The following is a 17,725-nucleotide window of genomic DNA, read 5'->3' on the forward strand; positions in this document are numbered from 1 at the left end:
CTCCTCACACTTGGAAATTCCATCAGTCTTAGTCCATTTGTGTTGCTATAAAGGAATACGTGAGGCTGAGTGATTTATAAAGAAAAGAGGTTTATTTGGCCCATGGTTCTGCAGGCTATACAAGAAGTATGGTGTCAGTATCTGCTTCTGGTCAGGACCTCAGGAAGATTCCACTCATGACGTAAGATGAAGGAAAGCAGGCATCACATGGTGAGAGAAAAGGCAAGAAAGGAGGAGGTGCCAGGCTCTTTTCAACAATCAGTTCGTGCGGGAACTAAGAGCAAGAATTCAGTCGTTGTCATGAGAATGACACCAAACCACTCTTGAGGGGTCCTCCCCATGACCCAAACACCTCCCACCAGGCCCCACCTCCAACACTGGGCATCAGATTTCAACAAGAGACTTGGGGGAACCAAGCAAACCATATCCAAACAATAGCACCATCAGTCTTTTAAATGGCACTTTTATCTGAACTACGTCCCTGAGTCTATCCTCAAATAGCTTAACTTTGTCTTCAAAGTCTTTCTTCTCCTTTGCCATTAGTGGTTATTTTTCACTGCAGAATTAATCTGACTTGGATGTTTATTACTGTTTTTTCCCTAGATAAGTCAGATAAATATGATGCACGTGATGTTGAAAGGCTACAACAAGATGATAACTGGGTTGAAAGTTACTTATCTTGGAGACATAATATTGTAGATGAAACACTGAAGATGCTCGATGAGAGTTTTCAGTGGAGGAAAGAAATTTCTGTCAACGGTAAGCTGTTCAATTTAACCTTGACTGTAATATATCCTGTATAAATGGCATTGTTTTACATTTATCTAATCATGTATTTGCACATATTCCTAGCAGTCATCATAAACACCAGAATATAATTATTTATAAAGACCCAGTAATACTTTCAAAGGAACAGCTTATAAGTCTTTTAAGTGGGATCATTCATAAGGAAATCAGATCACCAGAGAGCAGAATCACACTCAGATTCTTCATTCACAGCAGAGTTTCCTAATCTGTGTTTAATTCAGTACCATTAAGCAATAGCAAGACTATCTTTGCTACTAGGCCTAGAAATAAGGAGATACTGTCCATTTTTCTCAGTTGTTGCCTATGCCTTTCTCTATCCCCACAGTTCCTTGTGCTAATAGGTTAATAGGTACACCATATAGAATTGTTAAATGAATGAGAGTCACCCCAAAAATGCAAGCTTATCCCCAAGGAAGCCTATCACAGTCTTCTCTTTATATTGTTTTTATTTTTGTGGGTACATAGTAGATGTACATATTTTGGGGTACATGCAGCCTTAAGTTGTTAATTTGTAAGTCTGCTACTAGATAGAATTTTTTTCCAAAAGTGGGAGTTTCAAGTCTTGGAGTTTTATAATGGTCTTCAAGTATATGAAGACCTGTTAGTTCTCTCCTCCAAAAAATTGAACAAGAAGAAACTGGCATAACTTCTGATTTCAGTTAGGCATAAAGCAGAATTTTCTGTCCTTGAGGATTATAACCTCTGAAGTGACTTCAATCTGAAGACTTAACACAAAATAGTCAACCATAAATCCAGAGCAGATACTCTCCTCACTCTTCATGCTTGCAGAAGGAATCCCTGAAAAGGGGATTAGTAAAAAAATAATGTGATTGGAAATTTAACAACTGTAGGTAATTTCAGCAGTGAAGCATTTATTAACCAAAGAAAGAAATATAAATCTGATATTTTTAAACGATTTAAATACCGAATAAATATTTAAACTCAACAATGTTTGTTTTCTTACACAGAATTGCTATTTTCTGGTGAAAAATAGCAGAGATATGGTAAAAGGGGATGGGGAAAGATAAATCTTTGAAAGGTCTTAAGGTACTGCTGGTGAATGAAACAAAAGCATTAGCATTTGCTGCCTTGCTATGTTGGTCCTTAGCCTCCCCAAAAACTGGAGAGGTACTCTGTTTGTTCCTCCTGCTGAAGTTCAAGTTCTCACATTTTTTGTTTTCTTTTCTTATCTTCTCTTTTCTTTCCTTCATTTTATTTTGAGGCAGGGTCTTGCTCTGTCACCTAGGCTGGAATGCAGTGTTGTGATCATAGCTCATTGCAGCCTTCAATGTCTGGGCTCAGATGAGCCTCCCACCTCAGCCTCCTGAGTAGCTGGGACGACAGGCATGTGACACCATGCCTGGCTAATTTTTATTTATTGATTTTTTTTTTTTTTTTTTTTTTTTTTTTTGAGACTGAGTCTTGCTCTGTCGCTCAGGCTGGAGTGCATGGCGTGATCTCGGCTCACTACAAGCTCTGCCTCCTGAGTTCACGCCATTCTCCTGCCTCAGCCTTCCAAGTAGCTGGGACTACAGGCGCCCACCACCAAGCCTGGCTAATTTTTTGTATTTTTAGCAGAGACAGGGTTTCACCATGTTAGCCAGGATGGTCTCAATCTCCTGACCTCGTGATCCACCCTTCTCGGCCTCCCAAAGTGCTGGGATTACAGGCGTGAGCCACCGCACCCGGTCTAATTTTTATATTTTTATCTTTGTAGAGAGGTTGTCTCACTGTGTTGCCCAGGCTGGTCTCAAACTCCTGGCCTCAAATGATACTCCCGTGTTGGCCTCCCAAAGTGCTGGGATTACATGAGTCACCATGCCTGGCCATTTTTCTTGACGTATTTTCCACTTTCCTAAAGGTTTTTAAATGCATTAAAGTCTACTAGATAACAAACTTCGTATTAGATTGGTGCAAAAGTAATTGCAGCGTTTGCCATTATGTTTAACTGCAGATACCACAGTTACTTTTGCATGAACCTAATAGAAAAATACCATTTTACTAAAGAAACCGAAGTGATTTTTTTCTACTAATTCTGAGGCTGCAATGTGGATATTTACTAGAATGTTCTCTGGAAACTCTGATAGTGATATTTGTTTGCAAGTCATTATGTGAAACAATCAAAATGTGGAAATGTATCCATATAAATAATGACCTGTCAAGGGAAATGGAGTTTGTCCATTTTGGTCACCTGTGTCATTATTTAGTTTGTTTGCTTGGTAGGAAACACCACTTTATATTGCCAGAGATTTTCTTTTTGAATGTTTGGGTACATTATATCATTTTTAAAGATCAGAACTACTACATAACATTATATCTTTACATTATGAGTTTTATTTTTAAACCCCTAAATTACAACTACTGATCAAAGCTTACCACTTTTTAGACCTTAATGAATCCTCCATTCCCAGATGGTTATTGGAAATTGGTGTTATTTATCTCCATGGTTATGACAAAGAAGGTAACAAATTGTGTAAGTAAATTTAATTTATGTTCTGACTTTTCAAGATTTTGAGATTGAGATATCTATGTCAACTGAATTAAGAATTGGCAGAACTTTCTCCATCTGTAGCACTCCTCAAGTCTTCTGCAATGAGGGATTGGCAGGACCATTTTTACAGAGTGTTAGATACTTAGTAGCTGTGCATATTGTTTGCATTATAATAAAGTAGGCAATAAAGGCAAAAAATAAATGCTGCATCCTACAGCATAAACAAAGTTATTTAATTCAGAGTCATTATCTTCTTTTTAATCTGACTGTGATATTAAAACTCATCTTAGTATTTTTATGGAGAATTTTTTTGATAGTCGCTAAAGGTTGCTAAATAGGCCTTTTCCTTTTCGAGTCTCCCATAATCTCACTCTAGCTTTTTCTGAACTGTGTATTATAATGAAAGGAACAGTAACAATCATCTCTTTTGTTCCGGTGACTCCCCTGTTATACCTCTCTCCCACTTGCACCAAATCCAGCCTGGTTTTATACCAGGGATGCAACTTGGCAGGCACGTTCAAGCCCCATACTGAACAGATGTCCTGCACTCATCTTCACTCCTCCATAGCATGTGGTCTGTCTCTGTTTGAGCAATACTCTTTTTGCATTTTCCTCTTACTGCCACCTCCTCCTTTTCAACCTTTTTTTCTCATTTTTCTTCTTCCACCTGTCCCTTAAAGGTGTTTCCTAGGCTTTATTCCTTTCTTGCTTCTTTTACTTTACAGCTGATACAGTCTCCTTGGGTGATCAATCACGAGCATCTTGGCACTTTAGCTACCTCCCCCGGCACAGTATTGACCCCACACTATCCCCAGGCCACATGCGCATACCTAGCTACCCACTGACTGCTCCCACCTGTCAGCAGCCTTTAGCACAACACACTACTGAACATCCATGCCCGTCCACTTGCTCACTTTCTGTATTGCCCACCTCAGGCCCACTCATTGGCTCTTCCTCTAATATAGCTTCAATTTGGCTTTTTTTCCATACTTACCATACTACTTCCTCAATTCACTTTCTAACTACTACACCTTTGCCCCAGTCCCTTCCCAGGTCATAACCTGGTGGGTTTCCTTCTCTGCCTCCTCCACTCTACCTTCTGTGCTATTGCCTGAAAGGTGTTCTAAAATAGGAAAATCAAAGTGCCGTAGAGTTTCATTCACAGTCCTTCAAGTCCAGTTCTTTCTTATTTAGCTTCTCCTCTCACCACTCATCCCATTTCATCTTAGCTACCACCACCTGAACAGTTTACCGTGCTCCACACACGTGCACGGCACTGGCTCATGCCTCCATCGCCCTGTGTCAATATCTTTCCTCTGGATGGAACACTTTTTCCAGTGCTCAACAAAAGCAATGACTTTCTTTTTTGTTAAGCACAATGCAGAGCACATTTAGATTATTATCAAATAGTGTTTGTTCACCTGTATTTTCTTTTCCCTCTTACAAGTGAAATTTGTTTATTTCCTAAGGGAAACAGTCTATCTCTCTGCTACTCTTCAATTTAAGGCTCCCAAGTGCAACTGTTTCTCATTGAAAATAAGAAAGAGATGTTTTTGATCTAAGAAATAAAATGAATTGTAAATGAAAAATGTCAAGGGAAAGGCAATATATATGTATAATAATATTATAATGCCATAAGTCCTGTTCTTATTTTTATCTTCTGCTTAAAGTCTGGATCAGGGTGAAGTATCATGTAAAAGACCAGAAAACCATATCGGACAAAAAGAAGCTCATAGCATTCTGGTTGGAACGTTATGCTAAGAGGGAAAATGGGAAACCTGTAACAGTGATGTTTGACCTGTCAGAAACTGGAATAAATAGCATTGTAAGCATTTTTCATTCATTCCAAATCAGTGTTTATCATGGCTTCCTCCCTTTCTCCTGTCCTTGCTGCCAACCACATATTGCTGTAAAATTGAGCTAACTAACTTATATTAGGGATTTATTTTTTCGCCTTGCAGTGTGAGTGTAGTCAAACATGGAATAGGGTTTGCAGGGAATTAAATTTGTTTCTGTATTTGGCGTTGAAACTGTCAATTTCCTAGAAATGTTCCTTGTCTGAGACACGGGATGGAGAGATAGCATGTCGAGGCTGGCAAGGTATGAATCGATGTGATAACTGTGAACTTTGATATCAAAGCTAATATCCTATAGCACCTGCCCTGGTGTGTGCCACATAGTGATATATTCAGGAAATATCAAGTAAGGTAATATACCATCTCGAATTTGTTATATTCATACCTTGTTTTACAGTTGCAAGATGTTCACGAGTTTTGCACATATAACACTTTGTGATTTTATTGAGTGTTTTTGTTTGCTTGTTTGGATTTGTTTTCTATCTGTTTGATTTGATTTGGTTAGCTTTGGAAACCAGTTTTCTTCAGGTGATTTTGCCAAGCTTGAATAAGTAAAACCTACCTGTCTTTAATTTGGGTCCTTGTGACCTTAGTGATACCTACAAACCCTTCAGCAGCAATTGAGATCACTCGGCACATTTATTCTAACTACTGTCTCTTATATTTAATCTGTGGCTGATTCTGATAGCAGTAATGTATTCACAAATGTGCTTAGGGCAGTGTTGAAATCTTTTTGGAATTCCATTTGGCAAATTATGTTAAGAACCTTAAAGTGTTTGTATTTATATTCTTTGCCTTGGAACCAACTTCTGGAAATCTATTCTAAAGAAATAATCCTGGGTACAGAAAAAGTATCATACATCAAAATATTTTCTCAGTGTCATTTAAAGTAATGAAAAATTAGAAAAAAGTATAAATGTTCAACATGATGAAATGGCAAATTATGGTATATCTAGTTGATGGAGTATACATATAGCTATGTAAAATGGTGTTTTTAAGGAATTTATGGTAATATTGGAGAGAACATTTTTTTCTGAGATGAAAAAAGCTGTATGATTATACATACTATAATATGTATGTATACTATACTATGGTAATACGTAGCCCAACAAAGGAAACTGTAGACATAACAAACACAAAACAAGCTAGAGAGAACTGCTAACAAGAGCTTTCTTGCGGTGGTAGGACCACAAATTTTTTTTCATGTTTCTATTTCTCTCTTTGTTTTTCAAGGATCCGTTGCCCTGGAGTTTTCCAACCTAGTTTCCATGTCAGTGGTTTTAAATTAGAGAGAGTAAATTATTTTATATCCAAAATCAAAATCAATTTGCCTAGATAAATAAATATTCCATAAAAATAAATCATGATTCTTTTATCCTTTGGATATGATAGTTTCCTAATTATTAACCCAGAATCATGAAGAATAAATGTTAATATTTTTGTTGCCAAGTGTAAGGACAGAGAATTGACTTGAACTGTTTTATTTTTTCAAGCTACTTATATCTCACCATCTTTAATTTGTAAATAAGGTGTATTTGCACTACTAAGTATTTAAGTCATTATTGTTTTAAAATACTTGAATCTTACTGAATAATTTATTTTCATAAATGACCCTTTCATGATTCACAAAGAATTTAAGTGAGCTTATAAAGATGTCACAAAGAATTTAGGTGAGCTTATAAATTTCAAGGCAAAAAATAAGAAAATCATTTGTTAGAGTTGGGACACCAGTTTGGCTCTAAGCTTTCAGCTGCCTGCCTGAAAGAAATGCAATCATTTAAAGTTATTCAGCGGCCATCCTTCACAACCAGTGTCTTAGAAGTATATCCATTCCTAATACTTGAACTAGAAAGTCTTTCATGGGTCCTCAAAAGGACGTTTTACAAGATAATGAATAACAGCCTCGAAAACATCCTTATAGAATGCTGAGCAATAGGGTTGATGGAGCTATTTCTTGTAGTCCCCATTAATAGAATACACCAGTGACATCTTATCATATCCACTTGAATTAGCAGTAACTCACGATTTTACGAAGAAGGATATTCAATTAAATAAATGATAGAAACAAGAATGTTATACCAAGACTATTTAGACAGTCTCTGGGGGCCATAAATTATAAACTAGGTAACCAAATTTTTATATAACTGGTTCTTTTCAGCTATTTTCTTTGACTGTTACTTAACTACCAATTATGAAAACTCCATGCACAGTGGCTATAATGATTAGTTACAAAGGTATTATTATATATATATACCTTTGTATTATATATATATACACACAAAGGTATATATATACCTTATACATATATTATTATGTATAATATATATTATATATATATATACACACAAAGGTATTTTATATATATATATATATGTATATATACACACACACAAAGGTATTATTATATATATACCCATAACAAATACTTAAGATAGTTAAGGACGCTTACTTTTAGTGTATTGCAATTAAAGATGCTGCAACTAACATTCCAGGGATGAATTTATAGACACTTATCTCTAGGAAAACCCACCTTTCTAGTAATTGTGATGGATTTCAGTTTGCTTGGTTGTATCTTTCATCCCACAGTCTTTATAAGATGGCCAATCAGAATTAGTGAATCAGTATGTGGCCATGGAGTGAAATGACCCATGGAAATAATAACCTTAATGACCTAATTTCCTGTTGCTGTGCTCAAAGCAGTAGAACCAACCAGATAGCTATGTTTGTAGTCTCCTAGAAATCAGAATCAGTGAACAACACTGGAATGTAAACTAAAAAACTAATTCTAGGTCTCTAAATAAAATGAAAAAAGCCAGAAATGGAGTAGATACAGCAGGCCAATGTGATTAGGTTAAGTATTGTGTTAAAAAAAGGTTGATAAAATATATTTCATTGACACTATTATGAGGTGTAAAAATTAGGATTAAAAAGCAAATATATGAGAATTTACATACATGTGTATTATTATCCCAAGTAGTCTGATTATAAACTGTATACTTGTTTCAATAATTCTTTAATTATTCAACAGATTTTTAGAATTTCTCTATGGAGATTGCTTTTAGATCCATTTTATGCCCTGTTGCCTTAGTAGCCTGAAGTATGTAAGTAGTTTGAGGTAATGTGAATAATTTTAAAACATCACTAAGCATCTGGTTTCTTCAAGTCAGTTTTAGGGCTGATTATTATAAATAGCTTAATGACCTAAAACCTTAATCCTTGAGAATATAGATATTTACATATGAGCTTACTTTTTAAAGAATTTAATAATTGTCTCATTTGTATTTAATAATTTATCACCTTTAGAAATGTGCAATTTTAAGTTCTCTAATGTGGACAGTCTTAAAGATTTAATCTTTATTTTAGGACATGGACTTTGTACGCTTTATCATCAACTGCTTTAAGGTTTATTACCCTAAATACCTCTGTAAGTAACTTACTCCTTTATAAAAATATAACATATTGAAACTGTAAACAATGTCTGAGAATTGTGGAGCCTTATGTTATTATAGACTTTCATACCTGAAACTTTGTTTTCTGATGAAGAATTTTAAATATGTTCATAGACATTATTCTAACACATACAGAGGAAAGTTTTTCATAAGTATTCATTGTCCTTCACAGTTAATTTTAAGAGTTTAAGTTCTAAACCATATATATGGCATCCTATAACACACACACCCACTCACACACATAGGTACATAAAAGCATACATTTATTTCAGAATTGTCTCATTTTTACTAATATTTCAATTTAGAAATTCATTTCAAATAGTATTTATTGTATGAAACTTCTTGCATACAAGAAGAGATAAGCAGTATTGATAAAGTGCACTGTATGATAAGCAATATTGATATATAAAGTATACTGTTGTTACCAATTGCTATTTAAAAATTGTCATTAAGAAAATACTTGACTAGAAGGTACTACATTTGAATCTGGCATTTGGAGTTTGTTTGTTTTTCATTGTGACTATTCCATTAATTACCTGAATGAAGAACTCCTAAACCTTATATAGTCCATTTTTTACTTGTTGAATTTGTATGATGGGTTCCCCCTAGGGAAGCCGAGATGCCAACTCACATAAACAGTCAAGTATATTTAACCCCAATGGTTTAAAAGTGAAAAGACAGAAGAGAGGCAACAGGGACGTCAGAAAATGGGAATTTACAGATCTGCCTGAGCGTACTCCTAGAAAACAGCAAATTGGGTCTTTTGGGACTCGTGACTCAGGTGACTTTAGCATAAAATCCCTAAATTATCTTAATTTGGCATATTAATTTTATTGTTAATGTGAAGTGAGGAATAGACAAAAAGCATAATGGATATCAAGAGTCAGTGCCACCCCTAGCTCTATACTCTCATCTTTTCAGAGAGAATATTCATGAATATTTTTAGGTAAAAAGAATGATCAATAGTGTCCAATTTGGGGAACCTGTACTACCTTCAGTTCCTTATGGATTTTTCCTGTATCTGGCATGTACCCTGATTCCTTAAGGCCTCCTGAGCAGTGCCAGTCATTGGTCAGTAGGGAATCACTACCCCATAGTTTTAGTTTGTTGCTCTATGGACAAAATGAAAAAATATCCACTTGATCATTGAAATATCTAAAGGAGTTTGTGAAGAGCCACTTATCAATAGTATAAATATCATTATTACTTTGTAAAATACATCTGAGATTCTTTTGAGAGAACTATTAAAAAGTTAATAGATCTATATAAAGGTGAATTGTAATACTATTCATCTTAACTAGAGATTTTATATATATATACACACACACATATATATATATTCTACCTACATAATATAGTTTTGCTGACATTGAATTTCGTGGAATCTTAATTCATTATGCTTCAAAATCGTCATGAAGAATAACTATTATATCTTAAAATCTTGAGTCCACATTATTTTAAGCATATCCCAGACGAAGACTGAGGTATTAAGCACCAGGGTGCCTCTTTACAGATGCCTTTTTCCTTATATGTACTTTACTTGTCCTACATTAATGCAACAACTGTAAGAGGTTCTTTGCTCAGAGAAGAGTGAAATTACATTCTGATTCCTCTGGAATAGAGGAATGAATTGAATCTCAAAAATCTTTGCGGTTTCTGGTTCTTTCTCACAATTGTCTCAGTTGTTAATAGGGCTGTTTAGTATCTTCAGCTCAGTGTATAAATAATACTTATGTATACTTTGGAATTATTAGCTTCCTGGAGCTCATGATATAAAGTAGAAATAATTTTTGTTTCTGAAAATGTAGTGATGTATTAAAAGGGGAGGGGGCAACTGTGAGACTGGTTTAACAATAGAATCTCTAGAAAATTATAATTGAAACCATAAATTAGACCTGGAAATGATTTTAAAGTTCAGTGGCCTCAGCACTACTTTGACATGCCACATCCAAAGACTCCATTTAGCCACTTAACTGTTTTCTTTTGTACCTCCCTGCAAACAACAAAAGCAGTGAGTGACAAAAGAATAGGCTGTTTACCAGAGGACAGTGACAGTGCACTATTGATTTCCCACAAGTCTTCCTGCTGGGCTGGCACCTCACCATTGTGACATGCTAGTTCAGTTCCAGCACCACATGGAATACTATTCATGATACTATATACTTCACTGAATTAGAGCTCAGACAACAAGCTCAGTTTTTACTTAAATTTAGATGACCAGTTTTTTCTAGGCCAGTATGAGTGATATTATAGTTACTGATTCACATTCAATGAATTTTTTTTCATCTTTCAGCAAAAATAGTGATCTTTGATATGCCTTGGTTAATGAATGGTGAGTATATTTATACTTTCCTAAAACAAAATGTCTAATTTCCTTTACTTTGCCAATTTAGCCATATTTCTACAATTGTTTAAAATAATGTTTATATTGTCCTTTGCACGCACTCTTAAGAGACTGGAGCTAGAACACTCAAAGGCTATTCCTAAGCAAACAGGGCTAAAATTTTATACCCAGGATCTGGGGGCACCCATTAGTCTTCTTTAAAAACAGCCTTGCCAGGCATGGTGTTGCACGGCTATAGTCCTAGCTACTCAGGAGGCTGAGGCAGGAGGATCACTTGAGCCCATGAGTTTGAGGCCAGCCTGGGCAACATAATGATACCCATCTCTTAAAAAAAAAAAATAACAACAGCCTCAAATACTCTAGTCAGAAGCCTCAATTTGTCGTGCACAGATAAGGTATGTCACAGAACACAGGCCTTGTCTAGGTTTTCTCATGGGCTTCAGGTGTTGAGAAAGAAGGTGGAATCAGTCTGAAACTCACCCCAAATCACTGTAGTGACATGACCCTTTTGACAGTCATGATATATTTTTTGGTAAAATTTTTTTGAAAAAGCCATTGATCGATAAACTGTCTTGACCAACTTTAAAATTACTGTAAATTGAATGTTATTTTCAGAATGTACATTCTCATTTGTGTTTGCAAAAGTCAGTTGTTACATAGAAAGCAATAGAGAAAATCAACAAATCCAAAATTTGGTTCTTTGAAAAATGCAACACAATTGACAAACCTTTAGCTAATAAAGAAGAAAAGGAAAGACTCAAAGTATTAAAATCTGTAATGAAAGAAGGGACATTACTATTGACCTTAAAGAAATAAAAAGGACTATAGGGAGATACTGTGAATAATTATATGCAAAGAAATTAGATAACCTACATGAAGTGAACAAATTCTTAGAAAGACACAAACTACTGAAACTAATTCAAGAAGAATCAGAATAGAAATATAAAAAAGGAAGTTGAATTAGTAATCAAAAAAAACTTCCCACGAAGAAAAGCCCAGGCCCAGATGGCTTCACTGGTAAATTATGTGAAATATTTAAAGAAGAATCAACATGAATCCTTCACAAATTCTTCCAAGAAATAGAAGAAGAGGGAATACTTTCCAACTTATTTTATGAGGCAAGTATAACCATAATACCAAACATCACAGGAAAAGAAAACTACAGACTGGTATTCCTTATGAAAATAGATGCAACAGCCCTCAACGAAGTACTAGCAAATTGAATCCAGCAGCGTATAAAAAGGATTATACACCATGACCAAGTGGGCTCAACATATGAAAATCAACTAATGTAATCTACCATATTAATATAATGAAGGGGAAAATGATGTGATCATCTCAAAAGACACAGAAAAAGCATTTGACAAAATCTAGTACCCTCTCATGATAAAAGTACTCAAACTAGCAACATAAGGTGCAAAGAGTTGAAACAACTGCCAAGTTAGACCACAGTAGTCCACACAAGACCACCCCCATTTCTGACACAAACTGCAAGTTCAGGAGGTGCTCAAAATTGCCCTTAGATTTGATAATTCTAGTGAAGGACTCTGAGAGCTCACTGAAAACTATTATACTCACAAGTGTGGTTTATTACCGGGAAAGAATTTAGATTAAGGTCAACCACGGAAAGTAAGGTGTAGGGCAGAGTCCAGGGAAGTACCAAATGTTGAGCATATTACTTCACTGGCATCAGTGTGTGGCAATGTGCATGGAGTATGTCAACCTGGGAAGCTCACCCAAGCCTCAGTGTTCAGAGTTTTTATTGGAACTCCATTATGTAAGCATGATTGATTGCCCATGTGGTTGATCTTAGTCTTCAGTCTCCCCCAAGGTCTACTGATACTGTGCAACCCAAACCCCTACCCTGAATCACACTGTTGGTCTTTCTTCTATGGCCAGTTCCTACCCTAAGTCATATTGTCCCATTGTCACTCAAAGCCCCCAGACAAACAAAGACAATCCTATCAGGCAAGAAGATTATCTCTCAGAAGCTGAGGGCGAAGTGCAGACCTCTCTTTGGGTAAGGCTAATCCTTCACAGAAAATAACTTCCTCCACCTGTTTATAAAGGGCAGGTATGAAAAACCTGAATCTATGAAAACCCACAGCTAACATCTACTTAGCAGGGAAAGAATGGATGCTTTCCCCCTAAGATCAGGAACAAGACAACACTCTGCTCTTACCACTTCTATTAATAAAAGAAGTTCAAGACAAGGACACTGAAAATTACAAAACACCATTTTAGTACATTCAAGCCTTACATAAATAAAAGGACATGTTGTTCATGGATTGGAAGACTTAATACAGTCTTTCTTCAGTATCCATGGGAGACTGGTTCCAGAACCCCTCCCCCACCACCACCACAGACTCCAGAATCCTTGGATGCTCAAGTCCCTCATATAAAATGGTATAGTATTTGCGTGTAACTGACACACGTCTTCCTGTATACCTTCTTTTTTTTTTTTTTTGAGATGAGTCTCATTCTGTCACCTAGGCTGGAGTACATTAGCACAATCTCAGCTCACTGCATCCCCTGCCTCCCAGGTTCAAACAATTCTCCTGCCTCAGCCTCCCAAGTAGCTGGGACTACAGGCACCTACCACCACACCTGGCTAATTTTTATATTTTTGGTAGACACAGGGTTTCACCACATTGGCCAAGCTGGTCTAGTCTTGAACCTCAAGTGATCTGCCTGCCCCGCCCTCCCAAAGTGCTAGGATTACAGGCATAAGCCATCATACCTGGCCCCTCCTATATACTTTAAATCATCTTTAGATTATTTATTATACGTAACACAGTGTGAGTGCTATATAGTTGTTCTACTCTATTGTTTCTTATTTATATTTTTGTCGTATTGGTTTTATTTATTTTTTAATATTTTCAATTGTGGTTGGTCAATCAAAAATCCATGGATGTGAAACCTGTGGATATGGAGGGCCGACTGTATTGTTAAGAGGTCAACACTTCCCAAATTGATCTACTGATTCAGTGCAGTCCCTATCAAAAGCCCAGCTGCCTTTTTTGCAGAAATGGATATGTTTGTCCCAAAATTCATATGAAAATGCAAGAAACCCAAAGTAGTCAAATCTTGAAATAGAAACACAGAGTTGGAGGACTTAACACTTCCTGATTTCAAAATTTACTACAAAGCTACAGCAATCAAGACATTGGGCATGTATGGGCATAAGGATAAACGTATAGATCAGTGAAATTGAATTGAGGGTCCAGATATAAACCCTAATGTTTATTATGGTCAGTTGATTTTTTTTTTTTACAATGGTGCCAAGACTATTCAGTAGAGAAATAAGGCTTTTTAAATAAAAGGTGCTAGGACAACTGGGTATCCACATTCAAAGGAATGAAGTTGGACCCCACCTCACATCATATATAAAAATTAACTCAAAATGAATCAGAGACCTAAATGTAAGAGCTAAATCTCTTAGAAGAAACACAGGATTAAATCCTTGTGCTTGGATTGGGCAATGGTTTCTTAGATATGACAACAAAAGCACAAGCAACAAAATAAACAGATAACATTGGACTGCATTAAAATTGAAAACTTGTGCCTTTAAGGACACTACCAAGTAGGTGAAAAGACAATTCTCAGAATGGAAGAAATCATTTACAAACCATACATTTGATAAGGGACTTATTCTAGAATGTATAAAGAACTCTTACAATGCAATGTTAAAAAGACAAGTGGCTGGGCATGGTGACTCACGCCTGTAATCCTAGCACTTTGGGAGGCCGAGGTGGGCAGATCACCTGAGGTCAGAAGTTGGAGACCAGCCTGGCTAACATGGTAAAACCCCATCTCTACTAAAAATAGAAAATTATCCAAGCGTGGTGGCACATGCCTGTAATCCCAGCTACTTGGGAAGCTGAGGCAGGAGAATCGCTTGAACCCGGGAGGCAGAGGTTGCAGTGAGCCAAGATAGTGCCATTGCACTCCAACCTGGGCAACAAGAGTAAAACTCTGTCTCAAAAAAAAAAAAAAAAAGTAACCCAATTAAACGAGTGAAATATTTGAATAGATGTTTTTCTAAAGAAGATAAACAAATGGGCAATAAGCACATAAAGAGATGCTGAGCATCAGTAGTCATTAGATAAATGCAAGTCAAAACCAAGTGAGGTGTGATTTCACACCTACTAGGGTGGCTAGAATCAAAAAGACATAATAACAGGTATTGGCAAGGATGTGGAGACATTGGAAGCCTCATACACTGCTGGTGAGAATGTTAAGATGGTCTGGCCACATCAGAAAACAGTTTGGTAGCTAAACATAGAATTACCATATGACCCAGAATTCCACTCCTTAGTATATGTCCAAGAGAAGTGACAACATATGTCTACAGAAAAACTTGTACACAAATGTTCATGGCAGCATTATTCATAATAACAAAAAGTGGAAACAGCCTAAATATTCATCAGTTGCTGAATGGATAAACAAATATTGCATATCTATAAAATGGACAATTATTCAGTCATAAAAGGGAATTAAGTACTGATACATGCTACATTATGAATGAAACTTGAAAACGTGCCAAGTGAACAAAGCCAGTAGAAAAAGCCATGTTGTATGGTTTCATTTATATAAAATGTCCAAAATAAGCAAATCCGTGAAGACAGAAAATAGATTAGTAGTTGCTAAGGACTTGGAGAAGGAAGCATAAAGAGAGATTGCTATATGAAGGTTCTTTTTGGTGTGATGAAAATGTTCTGGATTAGATTGTGGTGGTGGTGGTGGTTGCACAATTCTGCGAATATACTAAAAACCATTGACTGGTATAAAGAGGGGATTTTATGGCATGTAAATTGTATCTCAATAAAGTCATGAAAAATCAGATTTATCAAATTAAAGTAGCATAGTTTCAAACATGTCAACTCACATTTTAAATTGAAATTAATGAAAATTTAAATGTTATGTAAAAAACTTATAGTTAGCTAAAATAAAAAGATACTTCTCTGAACCATTTAATGTTTATCATACTGTTCTTATTTTCTGTTTTTTAATTGACAGTTTTGCAAATTTAATGCAGTATTTCTCTTTTAATTTCTTAAAAATGTACTTAGATTGTCACAGTGAAAATGAGGTTTAAAAATTAAGCATAAATAAGAAATGACATGACAGAACAAGATTGTAATTACCAAACAGCTGTGTTTGATAACAGAACAGTGCAGTTCCTGCCACTGCACTCCAGCCTGGGTGACAGAATGAGACTCTGTCTCAAAAAAAATTTAAAAACCAGTTTATTTTTGAGATTTTGTAAGTTTCCCACAATTATATAAACTGCAAGGCCTGAGATAGAGGCAGAGAAGTGTAGGGTTAGAAAGGAAGGCTGGATCCAGCTCACACTCATAATAAGAAGGGCTGTTTTTCAGATAGAGAGTTTATCAGAACCATAAGGTAAATGACTCTTTCCATACTATTGTGCAGTTATTTCCTGAATCATATTGCTGTTTGATTCAGTGTCTGGAAATGTAAATAGTTGGGATCATTGATGGATTTGTTCAGAGGCCAAAACCCTGATAAGTTTATTAATGAACATCAGGGTAATTTAATCTTCCTGAATCTTCATGGAACATTTGAAACCCATAAGGGAGAGCCACAATGTAAACGCCTACAGAAATTAGAGAATGTTAATTAAGTACATCACATAAAGATAAATATTAACAGATTATAGCCCAAACTGATTTCAGAAGACCTGGGTTAGCATTTATGGTAAATTAATTGAGAATAGGAATGATGAGAATTTTAATGAAGTGACTGGTTTTTCTTCAGCTGCTTTCAAAATTGTGAAAACCTGGCTTGGTCCAGAAGCAGTGAGCTTGTTGAAGTTTACAAGCAAAAATGAAGTCCAGGACTATGTCAGTGTAGAATACCTGCCTCCCCACATGGGTGGAACGGTAAGTATAATATTTGAAACTTGTTTATAAAACAATACTGGATAATGGCACATTGGGCTGTATACTTTCCTCAAGGGAAAAAGAAAAGTAGTATCATAATATGCAAAGAAATATCACAGATACCCCCAAAATAGCAAGTAGTGTTACACACATTTTTGAAGTTTTAAAGTTGTTAATTTTTTATTTTTTAATAGGTAATATATTTATGTGGTTCTAAACTGAAGAGTATTCAGAAGAATAATGAGAAATAAGTCTTCAGTAAAAATATCACCTCCTACTTCTATTTCCAACCACCATATTCCCTCCCCAGCTGAATTTCTTGTATTAATTTGCAGGGATATGTATTACCCATATAAACAAGTATAGTATATAATTTTTTCTCCCTCTCATCTCTTCTAAAGTTAGTGTATTTATGTGCTAGTGTGCATCCTGCTTTTCTCTTCACAGCATGTCTTATTCCAAATCAATATGTAGCAGGCTCTCATACTCATTTATGGCTGCATAGTATTCTACTATCTAGACATAAGTTAGTGAATTTCCTCTTGATGTGTCTTTAGTGTGCTTCCAATTGTTTGCTGTTCAACAGTCTTTTTAGTTAAAAAGATACTATTAAGCATATACTATCCAGCTTTTTTTGAGCTGATTTTTACTACTTATAGAAAAACTGTACAACTTATGGACTTGGTACGCTTTGGGTTAACTTCATAATATTTCACTTATTTGATTTTTTTGCAAGCTATTTTTTATACTGCCTGCCTGGCAAAATTGTATTCAATCAGAACTAGCAAGAGGAATAGTTTTGATATGTCCTTCTGTTTATTGTCTTTGATTAGAAAAGACCTGAACAGGTATTTTTAATTTGAAGTCTGCTT

At 35.7% G+C, this 17,725-nt stretch overlaps 1 protein-coding gene across 2 annotated transcripts in view; it reads left to right on the forward strand.

Annotated features, from left to right (window-relative positions):
* MOSPD2 (motile sperm domain containing 2) overlaps window positions 1-17,725 on the forward strand; it is a 49,730-nt gene that overhangs the window by 19,698 nt on the left and 12,307 nt on the right. For both annotated transcript variants that reach the window (XM_054472024.2, XM_054472025.2), the window contains exons 3-8: window positions 604-759; window positions 3,194-3,280; window positions 4,969-5,123; window positions 8,518-8,578; window positions 10,897-10,935; window positions 16,729-16,853. In XM_054472024.2, coding sequence (XP_054327999.1) covers window positions 604-759; window positions 3,194-3,280; window positions 4,969-5,123; window positions 8,518-8,578; window positions 10,897-10,935; window positions 16,729-16,853 — 623 coding nt within the window. The remainder of the gene's footprint in view (window positions 1-603; window positions 760-3,193; window positions 3,281-4,968; window positions 5,124-8,517; window positions 8,579-10,896; window positions 10,936-16,728; window positions 16,854-17,725) is intronic.

This window comes from Pongo pygmaeus, chromosome X, assembly GCF_028885625.2.
Source record: "Pongo pygmaeus isolate AG05252 chromosome X, NHGRI_mPonPyg2-v2.0_pri, whole genome shotgun sequence".
Taxonomy (NCBI): Eukaryota; Metazoa; Chordata; class Mammalia; order Primates; family Hominidae; genus Pongo; species Pongo pygmaeus.